The following is a 17,855-nucleotide window of genomic DNA, read 5'->3' as shown; positions in this document are numbered from 1 at the left end:
CTCTGTAATACTTTTGTTTGACTTTCATTAAGAGTCTTTACGTCGTCCAAAAAACTTCGCCTGTTGCTGATTTGCTTTGGGCGTGGTTTTAGCCTGCTACCATGCAAAATAGTAGAAACTCGAGAAGTAAGTTCTCTGCTGGGGGCCAGACCCTATAGTTTCCACACATGATTCCATTTTGGGAGACAACCTACGAGAGCCATAGCTCCTTCTGTGTTCGTGTGTTGGCTTAAAATATTCAATTGCCAGGACCTGGGGCCTGATTTGAATATTTTAGCCAACACACAGGACCTGTTTACAGTTCAGTGCTGTTAGCGGCACTGCGATCTTTTGGTTTTGTAATTCGCAAAAACGCAAAGAATTGTTCGTGATGAGATTTTAAAAACTAGAACATAGATTCGGGTAGATAGAGATAGAAAGATAGTGAGAGAGAGAGATAGAAGTTTGGAAAAGCATATAAAAGCATAATCACAAATCCTGGACATATTTTCGTCAAATAAAACCTATTCTATCACTAATCACCTATCGCTACAGTCAGCTCTCGACGAAGTCAACTCCCTTTCGAATCGATTCGATTCCCTCTCGTTCCTGGTGCGTGAGTCTCGTGATTGGCAGAAGCGTGATCGTGCTGTTGAGTTTGAGTGTTATTCGAGTTTATTTGGGTGTTGTGGTGTTAGTATTGGTGTTAGTGTGGGTGATGGATGGGTGTTGCCTAGTGTGTGTAGCCAGCGCTTACTGTTCTATCGAGCTATTTCGCTGCTTGGTATCTTATTTGTTAGCTTGGCGAGTGTTTTTTGTTGTTTTGTTTGTCGATTGCTTTTGCACTTTACCTGATTTCCATCGTAAGTCCAACTACCGAATTTCATTTCGCAATGTTGGTCATCAAATGGGAACCACGTGATGTCTATCTTGCATGTGCTCTTGAAGATACCAGGGGGCACGTACAGACAACTGCCGTTATGTTTGACCACAATGTTGGTGTGATACGTGCCATCGAATCCCTCATCCGCGCTAGATTATTGTACAATTTGTTTTAATCGATTATTGGGTTGTTCCATTGATTGTTATTCGATTATCAGCTTATTAATCAATTCAGTTAATTGGTTATCAGTTTGGTTTACTTTTCAGTTATCGCTTTTGTCAGTTGATCTTTTATTGGGTTTCATTATAAAATATATACTAAGTATATGTGACTTGCGCTTTGTCAAAGGTCATTTGTCATTTTCTTCTTAAAATGTTTTTTGTTTCTGGGGATTTCTAGGTAAATGTCACTACTCTGGGAATCAAAGGGGGATTCAGTGTGTGTTGTGTTCTTTTTGGTCTTACGGACTAGGTTGCATGGGTTTCTGGTTCTCTACCTCTATGGGGGTAGACTTAATATCGCTAGATTTACTTAAATTTAACAGGCATTTGTGTGGTGTGGTCTCTCCCAGGGGGTATTTACTGTAATGTAATGTATCCAGCCAACCGGCATTTGATGACCCGTACGGAATTCCTATTGCCTCGCCCTCGCCACTAAACACACTAAACGGCAGTGGCAATCTGCGGCTGCCCAGATACAAATATCTTTGCTGCCCGAGTATCTTTGTATCCAGTTTGTGGCAGCTACCAATATGTGCATATGCAAATGAACTCCGGGCTGGGCGGGGATACTACTCCGAAAATGTGAACCACCATTTGAATGCCAGAGTCTCCGCCTTGATGTATGTATAGTATAATCCCATCGGGAGCACATACCATACGTATATATTTGCTTACATTATGTATGAGTGTCTCTTGACTTTGGTCTTGCCCTCAAAATGCTGCAATAAAATGCAATTACAGCTCTGATTTCGATTCGAGCACCGAGAATGTTGCGTAAACATTTTGTGGACAATTTTATTTTTGCATTTTTCGGTCACCGCAAAGAGGCAATGACATGAAGGGGATTCCAGAGTGAAATACGGAATGACAGGGCAGCCCTGCGATGGAGTGTGGTCCTCGAACCCATGGCATTCGGGGCTGATGTGCAACAGCCGTGGCACTTAAGTGGTATTTGGCCCCTGATTAGCGGCCGGTCAAGCCCAAACCGATGCCCACACCCAGAACCTCAACCGAAGCGCAGATGTTGCCCACTCGGGCTTAAGAGATTGCGGCCAGGGGGCTTTTTGCCAGGACATAATATGTATTGCGGCGTATTCCGGTTAATTGATATTGCAGGTGCGAGAAGGACTTTGTAAAGCGAATATGTTGAAACAGAATCACACACATGGCAGGTACATCCATATATAATCGTGATTGGCCTGTCAATCCCTTGGGTCTGAGAAGGCCAAACCCTCATCACACCCTTGGCCGCATTTAACATCATTTTAATTTCCAAAATTGAAATATTTGGTTATCTTTTTTTTTACGGCCTTGATACCAGAGAGGAACTCGCTGCCCGGTACCCACTGCCCTTATTAATATTGACGTTGGTCTCGCCTGGATTCGGATTCGGTTTTTGGGGCCAGAGAAGGCTTTACATCTTAGTCAAGACCTCTGTCAGTTTCGTTCGGTCTGCGGCCTGACTTTTGAAGCTTTTTAAAGAACGTGGCCGATAATGCTGCAATTAGAGTGAAAGCTTTCCCTTCCGGCCTGGCATTGGCGGTTTAAGGCTGCCCGGCCTCTCAATTAAACAACGTGAAAGGAATGCCAATCCGTGGCCAAAATCAGCATAAGTAAATGGCACAAAGGGAAAGCCAACATTCGTAATGAGCCGGGCCTTGTATCTTTATCTTTAGCTCTTTGTGTATCTGTATCTGTTTCTGTTGCTCGGAATGTATCTGTGAGTGTCTGCCTCTATTGATCTAAATGATGGCCGCACATTAGCAGGGTTGGCGACGCATACAAATTAAGCCAGGCCCAGCCCGACCAGCCTCGAACAGAAAAGAATTAATAAATTAAACGAAATAAAAGTCTGACGGTCTCTTCTGGCAGGAAAAAAAATCTAGAAAATACGCCTGCGAAATGGAAGAAAAACTCCGATTGGGAACAAGTTGCGAGTGTCTTGGACACGAACCCTGGCCTCTGCTCAAGTTCATTAGCAAACAAAGTTGACAGCCAAAAGGTTTCTCCATGGGAAGTGGGAAACGAGGGCCACGCCCAGTGGCTCCTTGGCCATCTACTGATTTCCCCGGACGACTGCTCGGCTAATCAATATGATTTTTATTTCCAGCCTAGTCCTTTGTTCTTGGCCATGCTGTTTCTTTTGGTCTCTTGGTTTTCGGCCACCTTCTGGAACCATCTTCCCTTTCACAGAATTCGTACGAAATCAGCGCCGGATGCTGCGTGCCGTGGAAATTAAACCTGCAACGTACGTGTTTTGATTCATTGTTTCGGGCTGGGCTTTTTTGTTTGCCCGGAACCTGGGTGCCCCCGGGTGACATGTAAATTCCATTTGCCGCAGGACACTGCGCCTCCCCGAGCGTCAATCAACCGTAAAATGTTGCACGTGTGTCCCCGTCTCCACATGTGGGCGTGGTGGTAGTGTGTGCCAGTGTCCCACCCATTAGGTTAAATAAGCTTCGCTCCGTTGCGTTGCAGTGGCAAATATAAATTGCAATTAGCTCGGCAAATGCAGCAGGTGCATTTGTATCCGGCCCCGAAGTCTACTCCGTAGTTTGTCTTCATTTGAGAGCCAAGTTAGTGCCGGGACAGAGTTTTTTTCGCAGCCTTAAGGGACTTGCAGGTATTTAACTTGTTTTAGTCGCAAATGGCCAGGGGATATGGAAACAAATTTTGACGTTTAAGTTATGGCTTAAAATGTTTAAGCCCCTTTGTGTGAACACGGATTTGGCTGCTCACTCACTCCTTTTTTCTTTTTTTTTGTTGGCCAGCCTCCCAGAAAGGATTTAGCCAGCGCTGGTCGGAATCGCATTCTGAATAAGCACCTGGGAAAGCATTTTTTACGGGTATCTGGCAGATAGTTCCGTGGGTGGAAAAAAAAGCTGGATGAGATATAAATTCACCGAAATGGAGTGATCCCCTTGAAGTCATTTATCTATGCACACATTGCACACCACAAACACGGTTCTGCAGCTTCATTAGTTGTATCTGGATCTGCGGTCTTACAGCTTAGACATGGAGGGAGGACTAGGGAGTACATGCAGGGACTTATACGTATACTTAGGCTAACTTACACAGACTTAATGGCTATGGCAATGATTCCCCAATGCCTGGCAATTGACACATCAATGTACACGCACACACAAAGAATTATATCGGAATATAGATATGGATATAGATAGATATAGATAGGGGTTAGGCATATATATAATATATATAGTATGTGGGTAGTTTAGACAGTAAAACACAATGAGAACAGACAGCAATCGCTATATATATGTATATCATATAGTTATCGGTTAGTAAACAGAAATATTTGTGGGCAGGAGTGGTGAGATGATGATTACAACTGGACACACCGAGGAACATGAGCTGATTAATACGTATTATTGTTGGTTAGGAAAACAGTGAACAAATAACTAGAATGAACATTAGATATAGCACACACCGAACACAATTGATTACTTTGGTGATTGCAATTCTCGCACACAAGCACTCGGATGTTTTCAAAAGCGAATGAAATTGAAATTGGTTAAATGGGATATGAAATGGCAATTATTGAAGACAATATTACTTTACTTTTGATTTTGGGACTTGTTTCTTTAGGATGTATTAAGAAACTGGTCGAAAACCAAAATTAATACTCATATTGTGACTACGGGGCGTATGATTAATATTTGGCCAACAGGGCGTATGAAGCGAAGCTGTTTAGTTGTTGGATTTCTAAAAGCAGACACACACACACTCACACCTCTAGATTAACTTGTTGGACATATAGACTAACATTGAATGAATAAAATTTTGACAATACATATATGGTTGTTTCTTTAGATTTTTTAAGCATTATATTTGGCATTTAATATTGTACTTCGAGCTGACCTTTCCTTAAAATCTTTTCAAAAAGCTTTCTTAAAAATAAAAGTAAACACATAAAGGGTCTCAGTCGGAAGCTTTTCCCAACTTCTTGGAAAACTTTTAGGAATCTTCATGACTTTTAAGGTGCAAGTTTAATTAACAAAAAGATTAGGGCAGCAATTTTGGGAAAAAACTTTTGCAGAATATGTTTAAACAAAAAGTTACAGACACTATTTCCAAATAAACTACATCGGAGCGGACAAAAATTTATTTTTTAGTAATCTGACTTTGGCTCTTAAGGAAAGTGGCTCGAATTCTCGGCCAGCCGAGTTTATTAGTATTAAAATTTAGAATTAGAGTACCCTTGATGGCTTTGTGAATTTAAATGACTATTGGTTGGGGTCTCCTGTGATTTATTTTCGGGTGAGTATATATTTTTGGTGCATTTTGGTTTAACATTAAGATTAACTTGATGGTTTTGCTTAGCTAGCCTAGCTAAGTTTTTGGTTTAGTTGAGCGTATTTAGGTTTAGCTTAAGTTGATGTAAATGGAATTATCTATTTATTTAGCTTTAAGTTTGGGTAAATAGTTTTTACTTTATTTGTGTTGGTTGTGTGTATGTTTGGAGGAGGGAAATGGGTTAATTTTTCTGTGGATTTTGGGTATTTTTGCAAAGTGAGAGTCTGAATAGCACTCTGCTGGGATGAGGTGGAGGATTTAGGGTAAAAATATTTGCATTTGGTTTTATTTTTATGCGTTTTTATTTAGTCTTTTGTTTAGCAAGAGGGATTTGATTTCTCATGCACAATACTTGAAAATCTATTTTGCCGTTTCTGTGATGTTTTTGATGAATCTTGTACTGTTTTTTGCAAGCTACGTATGAGAATGACAAAAAACATTTTTCGTTTCGTTTTCATTTTTCATTTAAATGATTTCTTTACTGTTTCTTATTGGCCAAATAAATTCAAGTACTGAACGTTTAACCAGAAATATTACACCAGCATATTGTTGAACAATTTCCGCGGTGGTTATTGTCTTTTCGGAAATGGGGGCGGCAAGGACTTGTAACATTTCTCATTTTATTCTTTTTCAAAGGTAAAGTCACGGGGCGAGTCTTTGACTGGAAATCAGACCACAGACGTCAGACTGCTGACTCCACTCGGTTCTTTATTTTGATGGGAAATTTGACCCGTGATGTTACGAACAAACTACTTGCGCAATATTCTGGTTAAACAAAGTTTAAGTTCTTTGGAGTTTAGTCTAGGAGATTATTTAGTTTGGTTTGCGTTAGTTTGTCTTTATTTTAGGTTTAGTTCGCATTTATGGTTTGATGGCTTTTGGTTTAAGTCAATGCTGGATAACTCAGGCATTTCTTGTGTTATACAACGTTCGGTTAGCATTACGAATCCAATTACAATGTGAGGCCCACATCAACGGCAAGCTGACAATGTACAGTCCCACTAGACAACCACTGCGTGTAAACTACTCTTATTGAAGTAAACAAAATGTAAATTATTCTGGTTATATTTCTTTTTTTTTTGTTTTTGTTTGTTTTCCTTAACAATTTTTTTTTTTGTTTTGTTTTTGGTTAAAGTCACTCGTTGAAACATAAACATTGAAAGCAAATAATAAGTGGGTAACATTGAAACACAAATATCATATAATGTACGGGTTGGAAAAGTCGAGTTTAGCCACCGAATCGAAAACATAATTTTATGTTTGACTTGCGGCTGGTTCGATTTTCCTATTTGTTATTTTTATCTGTTTACAAATAGACACACAAACAATAGCGAGTGGATTATGATGCGTTTATAACATCTACATATTTATATAATGATGGGCATGGGTATGAACTTATAGATCAAATATGCTTTTGGGGTTAGCGCTTTTAATTCAAAAATCAACTCAAATCGAATAATACAAACAAGGGGCATACAAAGTAACTTTATCGAGATTGTTGCAAAATAGTTATCTGGTTCGAAATGGAGGTAACCAGATAGAATCTTTGGCAACATTCCCGTAACCCTAATGATTATCTAATAATCTAACTTTAATCAACTAAAGTGCACAATGCATCTACTATTATTAAGTAAACTATAACTATAACGAAACGCAAACGAAACGATAAAAAAATGGTCCTTTGGGAGATCCTTTGAAAGGACCCGGTAAACTTTATTGGGATTTCGTTGCTATTTGTGGTTTGGTCAGCCTAACTTACCGTTGTTCAACTAAATACAGTGATTACTGGTTTAGGTAATTGTGAGTTATACGACCCTACGCCCAGACATAAGGCTGTGGCCGGTATTATTGTATGGGTATTGCGCAAACACTTTATACTGATTCTCAGATTAGTTTCATTGATTCATTGGGGGGCTGCGATAGCCTTTCTATTGGATTAGAGCCAAGTCCGGCCGGAGCGGCGACAGACCACTTACCTGTTGTACATGAGCACGTCGGGCTTCCACAGCTTGTTGGGCGTGATCCGCAGGTCCTTGACTCCGCCATACTCGGTCTCGTTCCAGCGCAGATTGTAGTCGTTCCACTCCTGCATTGCGATACGATTTTATTAAATTTTGAATGCAAAGCTTTGTGATATTTGATCACTTTTTTTGGTAAAATGCTATTCAAATAAAATGTCTAAGAACTCAACTTAAAATGCGACGTGATGTGTTTTTTCGAAAAGAAATTGCATTTTCTGGGGCAAGGAGGATATGAAAGTAAGTTGGAAAGAAAGTAAGGTCTCAAAATGAAATCTACTCAACTGCTGAGCACATGCACATGTACGACTACACACAGAGTCATGCAACTCTACCGACTCTACCATCTATCTATGGTTACGCACTAAGTCTAAGTCTGGAAAAAAAAGATGGCCATATCGCTCTGCTAACTGATTGGCAAGCTGTTGCACATATAAGCACGAAAAACAAACACACACACACACACCCATGCACTCAGATACACCCTGAATGCATTATGCAACAATGTGCAACTTGACGACAATTTCAAGTTAAGTCAGCCCACCCACGTTCGCCTGCTGAACCGCACATGAGACAAGTTTTATCAACGTTTCTCGTTTGCTCTTTTCTGATCCTACTTTGTACTTACACTTGAAGAAAATATGCTAAAAAAGGTAATAGAAAATTTTTAAATAGTTTGGATATTATAGAATTTGTGCCAGTTCAGATTAAGTCTGGAAAAAAGGTCCTGGTTTTCTTATAAATTCCTAAGCTGGCATATCTGACTTTCTTGTAATGACCTGTATATTTCATAATATATATTATATTTTTTCAATTCTTATAGTGTACTCAAACAGTTGCTTAGTGCTTTGTGTCACTCTGCGGTTGCCTGCAACGCGATTCTGCCCCACGTCCTGAATTTCCCCCTGGCCGCTGCGTTTTGTGGCTTTCCTACAAGTGGTTCATGTTCGTGTCATAAAAGCGGCAAAGTTTCCCCTCTACTTAGTTTTGCCTTTGCCAGGGCTCATGTTCCTTCTATTGCTGTTGTTGTTTTGTTTATAATTTAACACATTTGTGGCATTTTTAGAGCAAGCAATTGTCCTTGCCGACCCCTGACGTCCCCACAGGCTCCACAACACAGGCCGGCTGCCGCCTCCGGAAGCTCTGCCAACAACAATCCCTTTTTTAAATCACAAAAATTTAATTACATGCCATGGCCTCGTGCTGCATTAAATTATACGAGTTGGCCTGAGTATCTGCATCTGTGCTGCTCCGGCCCGGCCCGGCTCTGCTTTAAAACAGTTTAAACTTTGCAACTGCCACGTTATTGTGTGCGGTTTTTATGACAGCTGTAAAAACAGATACCTCCTCGACTGAAAGGGACCCATTTTGAGGTGAGGCATGTAGCATCCTCCATGATCCTAAAAACATTTCGCCCAGCTTTGTGTGTGGCCGCTGTAGTGGCGGCAGCGGTGGCTACAGCGACGGAAGGACACAGATTTTGATGCGAGTGCGGCAATTATTTTGCGGAATAGTTTCCGCGACGCTAACCGTCTGTTTTGTGTGACTAAACTTCTAGGAAGTGGGACCATTATCCAGTTATAAAGTACCCTAATGCCACCAAATATAGCACCGTCTTTATAGCACATGCTATTACGCTTTTAAGTGATGGCAGGCTATCAAACAGTTTTGTCTGATTTTGCATGTTTAATTGAATAATTTTGATTTAAATTGTATCTCCAAAGAATAAAGCTAATGGACCTTTCAATCTTTATACTTTCAGTCGAAAAAAAGGCAATAATAAAAGTCGATAGTGAACGATAGTAGTGGCTTTTTGCCATTTGGCCGGCCGGCTGTCCGCGTTTTTGGTCCAGATGGTTTTTGGTGTTCATTTATCGGTTTTAATTGCTATTTGACGGCATAATTGGGCCGTCGAGCAGAACTACAATCGGTTGGCTGGAAGAACGGGCTGGCATTTGCAATTCCACTGCCAAACAGCCTGTCTGTGGTTAAGAGTGGCAAATTGACAAACATTTGAACACCATTTGGAAATGTGGATGCGGACAGTTTATAAACGCAGTCGAACGCAGAACTCAGGACGAAACCATCAATCATAAATTTTGCACAATTTTGCAGTCATCTACTTTTTCCGTGATTGCTATTTCAAAATAACTAAATAGACTATTCAGGGCTGCGTTGACTGCTGACCTTTAAAACCTGTTAAATAAATAATTTAATTAATTTCCCAAATTGACAGATCTTGACGAGGGCTGATGCCGGAAATAAATCCCATAGTAATGAATATAAAAAAATCGCGTGAATTTCTGCTCTTGCATTTCCGTCCTCTGATTTTCGATTTTCCTGCTGAAAACATATCCTTTTCACGAGGCAGAAAAAAAGATAAGCGCTGTCACATACACACACACACACTCTCAGAAAATGAAATAAAAACTAAGGACATGCTGTACTAATAATGTTAGAGGCTTATTACACGATGCGATCTCGTTAGCATGCATTTATGTGTTTTTCTGTGCAGGATTTAGGTATATTTTAGAGTAGTGTTTTTTTCTTGGTTTTGGTTTAGTTGTGTCTGGTTTTTAGTTGCTCTCAGTAGAAAAAGAAAATGAAACTAACTCGGAGACGAGCTCTAAATAAAAAGGTTTCTCAAAAAAGGGTTACTCGCTGGAAAAAAACGAGCTGCCATTGTTGACATCTATTGTAGAAAAGTTATAAATTCAAAGAGAATAAAAGGAAATAGCGGAAATCAAAGTTTATTCAGCCGTGTCTGTGGATATGTGGTTTCGTATTTAAGTAAGCAAATTTAAAGTACTATTTAAGCTCATATTTAGGGATATAATTTTAAATGATGAATGATTATTTAGAATAATTTAACGCACACACGAGCTAAGCCATTACGAATCTCAACCGGAGATATAGAAGGGAAAGTAGAGGATTCATAGAGATATGAAGCGTTTTGTACAATAGAGTTTTTGGGTTTTAGAAGTTCGGGTATTATATTAACTCTTTGAACAACGAACGAGAAATAGATCAACTCTTTTTGGTAAATAGAGGTTTGGGCCGTGTGTGTTTAAATTATGATCAAGCTGGACTCTTCTTGGCCCGAAATCGGCCGAAAGTACTACGAGATAAAGGGGTATAGTAGATATAGTAGATATATATAAACAAACACTAGCTGCCGAGTCGAGACAAAAAGAGTCCGCAATGTTTGATTTATGAATTTAAGGTTTAAAGCGATTACACATTATTTAAAATACGTTTTAAGCTATTGGTTGGGATTTAGTTTTGGGGGATTAGGTTTATGATTTTTATGATGTGGCGAGTTTTACTTTAGACTTACCAACGAAAGCCAAAGATTCGTTATGAGAAGCTGATTCTTCTCGTCCTACAAACGCATTTGGAACGAATTTTGGTTGTTTGTTTGTTGTCAACGCCAAACAAATTAAGGAAATCAAATTCAAAGCAAGACGAGTAATTTAAAGTAATAGTGAGACGCAAGGAAAAGCATAAAAATTAATTGAAGTCAAAAGTTTAAAAAGAGCAGAGCACGATAAAAGAAAGTTTTGGTTTATACATTTAGTTTATGAGTTTTACAAGGTTTTCTTTTTGTTTTTTCATTTTTTTTCTATTTTTTTTTTTTGGTTCTTGTTACATTTATTTAAAGCATCTGTTTTTATAACGTTTATGTATAAGCTTAAGGACAGCTCCTTTAGCTGTAAAATCAAAGTGGCTTTAATGTGCTCCAATTTAAGAACATATACGAGGGGTCTGTGGCAATTAAGAAGCCCCGCTTACCATCATCGTCACTCAATTTGCACAACGAGACCAAATGTAAGCCAAATGAAATGCTATCAAAAACTTTGCTGGCCAAGACCAGCTGCTTTGAGCCAAGCTCCAGCCTTGCAGCCCAATCTCAATCTCAATCCCAATCTCCTTCTGTTCAATTTCAATTCTGCTGGTCGGCCGTCCTTCAGAGCCTTTGTCCATTGCGCCAATTTACTTTACAATCTTATCGGCCTGTCTCTCTGTCTCTGTGTCTGTATCTGTGAGGGCGGAATACATCTACTGCTGTGCAATAAAAACTTTGAACTAGGTATCAAAACCCATTTATCTTTATACAAAATTTTAATTAAAGATATTTCATGCCGGCGTATTGTCACTGGAGCTATCCAGATTCCGGATGATGGGTTCAAGGTGGTCAACGAGGAAATCCGTTTGAAATGCAGATGAACATCCCATCCGATCTGCATGTGAAAGGCTCTCCACCCCTACTCTGCCCCCTATCTGTTAGGTGACTGCCATTAATAACTTTCGAGTATAAACAAAAATACGAAAAACTTCGAGTTGTTACCAAAAGCCACAAAAAATAACAGAAAACCCGAAAAAAGCCGCAAAGAGTGGCAGCTGCAGTAACGACTTGAGCCATTAAAAAGATTCAGGGGGCGTAGTGCTACCATAATGATATGCAGCTCCCATGGCCAGAGGCTGTTCTGGTGACCTGGATGATTTCTGCTCAGCATTCCAGCTATCTGATATTTCAACACCCCGACACACCCACAGCCCAAAGTCCTTCCGCTCTCCTGCTCGGCTGGCATTTTCGTTTAAGCCAATATGCAGGCATTTCCGTTTCCCGCTCCGCAACAGCAACATTTGAATGTGTGGGAGTGGGTTGCGCGTGTGTTGGTGTTTTTGCACCAAGATATTTGCCGTTGACACCTTATAAAAATGGCGGTTTTGTGCAAATTTCATGTTTATGACATGACGCCCGCCCCAGGCAGGATGTGAGCCCCTGACATTGACGCATACTAATGACACTCTGCCCCCGTTTTGCGTTTTTCCTTCTTCTTTTTTTCGGAACAACTTTAAAGCATCATTTGCAACAGACTCCGCATCTGCATTAAGCTTTCGCCTTAATCGTGACTGGGACACGTCTGCTCAGATACAGATACATTTACGGCCAGACGAGAACGAGAGCGTGTGGCAGAGCAGCCTGCATAAGCTTATAGATTTATTTTGCATTAACGTGCCAAATTGTTTTTAAATGAGTTTCTAATGAGCCAACAATTGCCGTTGTCGTCTGTAGTTACAACAATCCAGATTTCAGATTTCAGGCACTCGATTCCCCTCTAGCATCCTGCCCTGCGCCACCAGCTCCTCGATTCCCTTTGTAGTCACCCAGCTCGCCTGTGATGAATGAATGTTTTTGGCAAAGTTAGCTCCTTGCCATATAAATGGGTTATGCACATGAGCCGGAGAGGCGAGAGTAGACTAACATCGCCACTGTTGTTCAAGGACAAAGTTTGTTGGCCTTGGCAGCACTCAGATCCCATATCCCATATCCTTCATCCCGGAGTCCTTCAGCTCTTGTGTGTGTATTTTGCCAGAGTCGAGACAAATGAGTGGGTGATAAGTGAGCCGAGCAGTTTGCTCAGCGCTGGCAAATGACTCTGTCGAACTTGGGCCGCTGTTAGCGAAGTAATATTTTTCGGCGAAAGTGTGTTTATAATGGTTTTTAGGGGTGCTTAGAACGTATCAATGGATAATGCTAATAGATTTGACTCCATCTCGAGCGTGATCTTTGACTTGCCCTCAAAAGTATGCTATGAAAGAGGCAGTGTCAACTTTCTGCGTGAGGAAAGGTAAACAGAACTTTGGAACAACCTTTATATATTTATGGATGTTATTGATTGATTTTTAAATCTTTAATCAAATAGGTTTTTTTTTTATGAATTAACATCAACGTTTTAAAACCTTTATCCATAATGGGATATTTTTTCCCAAAGCTTTGGACTTTAAATGTCATTAATGGCGGAGCCCTATTTAATGGCTTTCCTGAACTTCGAATGGTAATTGCTGAATTTAAATCTATTTTTCCACAAAAGTGGCTGAACCGAAAGGACATTTCTACGCAGATTGCTAAATAATCTGCATTAGATTTCGATTTCTGACTTCCGACCTAGGACACGCCCCGAACAAGAGATTAAACACTATAGAAGCATGTAACCTCCGACCGCTGGCAGTTTCCATCCGTTTTTCTTTTTGTTTGTCAGTAGGAAGGTGTGGGTGGCCTTTGGCCATTTCCTTTTGACACATATAACCATGGCCCGAGTCATTTGGGAGCTTTTGTGGTGGCTGGCTGCAACCTGGCAAGTCATTAGACAAGGGCGGGAAAGTGGCACTTTGGTGTTAGCCGAAAAATGCTAATGACTTTATTTTTCTTAACTTTGATGCTGATGCTGATGCTGATGGTGATGACGCCCGGGCCACAATGTGCATTTTAATGTCGTGCCAGAGGAGCCTTCGACCCGGCTCCTGTCGGCACGGCATTTGGTTGCATGACAGGACTATCATCATCATCGGGTTGTTGGCTGCCGAAAGGAAATAGAACAGAAGGAGGAGTCGAAGGAGTAACCTTTGGTTAACCACGAGCACGTTGTCGTGCAGAACCTTGACGGCAATGATGCCAAAACTTTGCCAATTGTCGGTCCCAGCACTAATCCCCCGCTCACACAGAGGGAATATTTGAAGGACATTCATTATTAGTTGCGGCCATTTGAGTAATTGACAAAACTCGAACCGGACCGGAGCGGACCGGACCGGACGGTGCTGAAAATGTCAGGGCCCGTGGCTCGTGGCATTATAAATCTCTCCATTCGGATCGATTTATAATTTATGCCACGGAAAATCAACGCGATGCGAGTACCAATCCCCCAACCCATCCGAACCTGAATTCGAGCTGTCCGAATGGTGAGTGCATAAATCAAATTATTTCATTCATATTTAATAGTGTAAATTAAAATGCATTTGATTTGTGAGAGCATAGAGGTGGAGCTTGACTTTGGCCTTAATTATATTATTTATTTATTAGACAATGGGAGGGGGGAGCACATTAAAGCCACAACTTCAACGATATCGCTGGGTTATTAGTAGGTATTTTTGCTGTTTAGGTTGTTAGTTGTGTTGCGCAATATGCAGATACATTTAAATGTCAATATATATATATTTATTGTATACGTATATAGATATATGGATATAAAGAAAACACCGATTTGGAATTTTTATGTTTAGTTCTCACTTTTTAAATGCACTGCGTTTAAACAACATGCAAGACACGATTTTAGTTGTTGCTTGTTTTTGCTTATTTTGGTTTTGGTTTTTGGTTGCGTTTTAATTGATGCTTTTGCTTTTTTTTTACTCAGATATATGTAATCAGAGAACGCTTTATGACATGTACCCAGCAAAATATATATATCAAACATAATCCATAAAGAATACATATACACTATCGCACACACACCCACTCCATATCTCTCGGAACGCCATTACAGTCACACAAAATAGGCAAAATGTAAATGCAAGTAAAACATAATTGCAGAGAAGGTGGGGAAGAAACAGTAATAGTCTTGTAAATCATTTTGTCAATCGATTAATGCATTTAATGGAGCAGACTAATTCGGGTCGAAGGTTACCCCTGGACATACTTGTACGCCTTAAATTCAATCGAACTATTTATTTGTCAAATAAGTACAGTGTGCTGTTGAACAAAATATTTGATTTAAAATTGATTATTTTAGCGTCCTTTGGGGATAACCATACAATTATGAAACGCAGCGTTACGGATTATGGGGCGTTAGCCATTGCAACTGTGCCCATCGCGGATATAATTGCCCGACTAAGCACATTTATTCACACGGCCAGCCGCATGTATCCGGGGAATTATATGCAGAATGTTTGCATTCTCGGTTTGCATGCAATTGCCAATCAGTGAAAAACCGAATGAAAAACAAAAATTCAAATATAATTATAATAAAATCAAAAAAATATGTAAATGCATGAGCATCATGTTCGTGTAAATCACAAAAAAAAAACATCTAAACACGTTGCCAGTCAACGGGCAGCGCAATCAATTGAAATAATATTATGGCCAAGCTTAAAGTTGCCATTCCCCGTTTTAATTGGTACAACAATTAGTAGTTTTGTTTCAAAAGCTGTCGGGAAAAATAGCATTTTGTTTTTTTCGTGCTTTGTGGAATCGAAAATTGACGGACAAACATAAATCTGCCGGCGGCCATTGAGGGCGGAGGTGCTATTAATTTTTTTGAAAAGGGTTTTCCTGCCCCGTGTCTGCAGCTCGATGGCCTGGCCTTTTACAAACGATTGCAATTGGAGCTTCAGGTAAGGGCCGGACACGCCAGCAGAGCGCTGAAAAAAAATGGCCATCGCTTCGCAAATATAAATTTTATTTATGTCCTTTCGGGTCCTTTGTTTTGATTTATTTGTTTATGTTTATGGTATGGCCGGGCAATTTCTGCCAATTTAGCAGTGCCATTTCGGACACCACCCTAGGACACCATCCCTTGCCCATGTCCCGGAGAATGTTATTTGCCCTCCATCATGTCGGGATGAAATTTGTGTAAATCAAAAGTTTTAGATGCGATGAGATATAGCCTTGGCCATAAGATTTGGGTGCACGACCTCAAAGGTAAGCTAATCAGATCTTGAACGTCTCTCTTTTCAAAAATAGTTATTTATTAAGATTTATTTATTGAAATTGTGGGTATTTACGTTTCATTTTATTTGCTTGCGGCGTTTAATCATTTCTTTTTTAATATTCTTTTAATTGAAAGGCTTTTTAAACGGTCTCCGGCGGTTCTTTGTTAAATAAAATGTCAAAAATGACAAACAAACGAAAAAATATCCTGACACACACACACACACACTGGCATACAGAGAGACACGCACACACACGCAGACATATTGAGACAACACATATGCAAATGCAAATATGTATTTATTTATTGATAAAGATGCCCCCGGAGGGGCAATAATTATTAAATGCCAAAAACAAATCCAGAGAAAACGAACGAAACGAAAACGTGTTTGTGGTTCTTGTGGTGGTACAAAATTTATATAAAAATTTGTCGCTTTTCGCTTGCCAAGGAACGGTAACGGAAACGGAAACGGAAATGATAACCTCAAAGGAAAATCATAAGCCTAATAATTAGTTGTGTAGATGAAACACTGAAACGACGGGTACATGTCACTTACCAAATTTAACCACGCATTTGTGGTCAGAATCTGATTCTTTTCATCCTATAAGAGACGCAATCAATAATTGTTAATTCTTAGCCTGTTTCACGTTAAAAATCTTATGCATCGGCAATCACAATTTCGCTTATTTCTTTTTTTTTTTTGGGTGGTAATCTCACAATTAGTTTTATATTTGGTTATATGATGGTTTCGAAAAATGCTGATTGAATGAACTGGTCTGGCACTTACCACGTCGATGATCTGCTGCAGGGTCAGACCAAATTTGACCTCCAGGGGCTCCGATTCATTGGCAACGGGTCGCTCCAGGGTGTTGTAGGTGGAGAGCAGGTGGTTCAGCAGGCGCTTCTCGTGCGGTCCCTGACAGCTTTCTGCAATGGAGAAATGGAAACGTATTGCAATTAAGTGGGGATCACATTTGCCGCTGATTTATGGCACTTTCTGCCAAATTAAACTAATAACCGGGCTCACTTATTGGCAGTTGGGCAGAGTGGCGGCTCATTACTGCGAAAGGCCATTAAAAAAATGGCATGTTCTCGGTTGGCGTGATGAGTTTTTCGGCCAGCCAGTTAATTGGAATCATTTTGGAACTCCAAATGAAACGAATTTTCGGTTCTGCTTTTGAGCTGGGGGAAAGTTATTTTCTGCCATTTTTGGCTTAAATAAGGGCCAAACGAGAGAGGATAGCTTACATTGGACGGAACTGAGGAATATAAACCACCAAAGTACCTTACACGATTTCTATATCGATTCTCCACCATTTTTTAGATTTTTGTTCATTTTTCGTGATGGGATCCCTAAAATATGGGGTTTTCTCCTATAGGGTCCACCGTGATGGCTATATCTTCCCCAATTCTCATCCGATTCTCAAGCGGAGTACCTTAAACGATTTCTGGATCGATTCTCCACAATTCTGCATCAAAATCCTGAGACAAAATATTTTTCAGATTTTTTGTCCATTTTTCGTGATGGGATCCCTTGAAAATGGGGTGTTCCCTTGAAAATATGATTTTCCCCCATAGGGCCCACAGGGATGGCTGTATCTTCCCCAATTCTCATCCGATTCTCAAGCGGATTACCTTAAACGATTTCTGGATCGATTCTCCACCATTCTGCATCAAAATCCTGAGACAAAATATTTTTCAGATTTGTTCTCCATTTTTCGTGATGGGACCCCTTGAAAATAGGGTGTTCCCTTGAAAACAGGATTTTCCCCAATAGGGCCCACAGGGATGGCTGTATCTTCCCCAATTCTCATCCGATTCTCAAGCGGATTACCTTAAACGATTTCTGGATCGATTCTCCACCATTCTGCATCAAAATCCTGAGACAAAATATTTTCCAGATTTTTTGTCCATTTTTCGTGATGGGATCCCTTGAAAATGGGGTGTTCTC

At 40.1% G+C, this 17,855-nt stretch overlaps 1 protein-coding gene across 7 annotated transcripts in view; it reads right to left on the bottom strand.

Annotated features, from left to right (window-relative positions):
- Positions 1-17,855, bottom strand: part of nAChRalpha6 (nicotinic acetylcholine receptor alpha6) — a 90,946-nt gene that overhangs the window by 11,662 nt on the left and 61,429 nt on the right. For 4 of the 7 annotated variants that reach the window (XM_070276761.1, XM_070276759.1, XM_070276763.1 and 1 more), the window contains exons 4-7: positions 16,692-16,831; positions 10,753-10,797; positions 7,374-7,483; positions 831-1,011 (exon numbers count right to left, since the gene is read on the bottom strand). In XM_070276761.1, the coding sequence (XP_070132862.1) occupies positions 831-1,011; positions 7,374-7,483; positions 10,753-10,797; positions 16,692-16,831 (476 nt within the window). Of the gene's footprint in view, positions 1-830; positions 1,012-7,373; positions 7,484-10,752; positions 10,798-16,460; positions 16,506-16,691; positions 16,832-17,855 lie in introns of all 7 variants that reach the window. The other 3 variants (XM_070276764.1, XM_070276762.1, XM_070276760.1) reach the window with 1 other exon arrangement.

The sequence above is a fragment of the Drosophila bipectinata genome, chromosome 2L, assembly GCF_030179905.1.
Source record: "Drosophila bipectinata strain 14024-0381.07 chromosome 2L, DbipHiC1v2, whole genome shotgun sequence".
In the NCBI taxonomy this organism is placed as follows: domain Eukaryota; kingdom Metazoa; phylum Arthropoda; class Insecta; order Diptera; family Drosophilidae; genus Drosophila; species Drosophila bipectinata.
The sequence above is the reverse complement of the archived record's forward strand: the minus strand, read 5'-3'. Positions and strand labels throughout refer to the sequence as shown.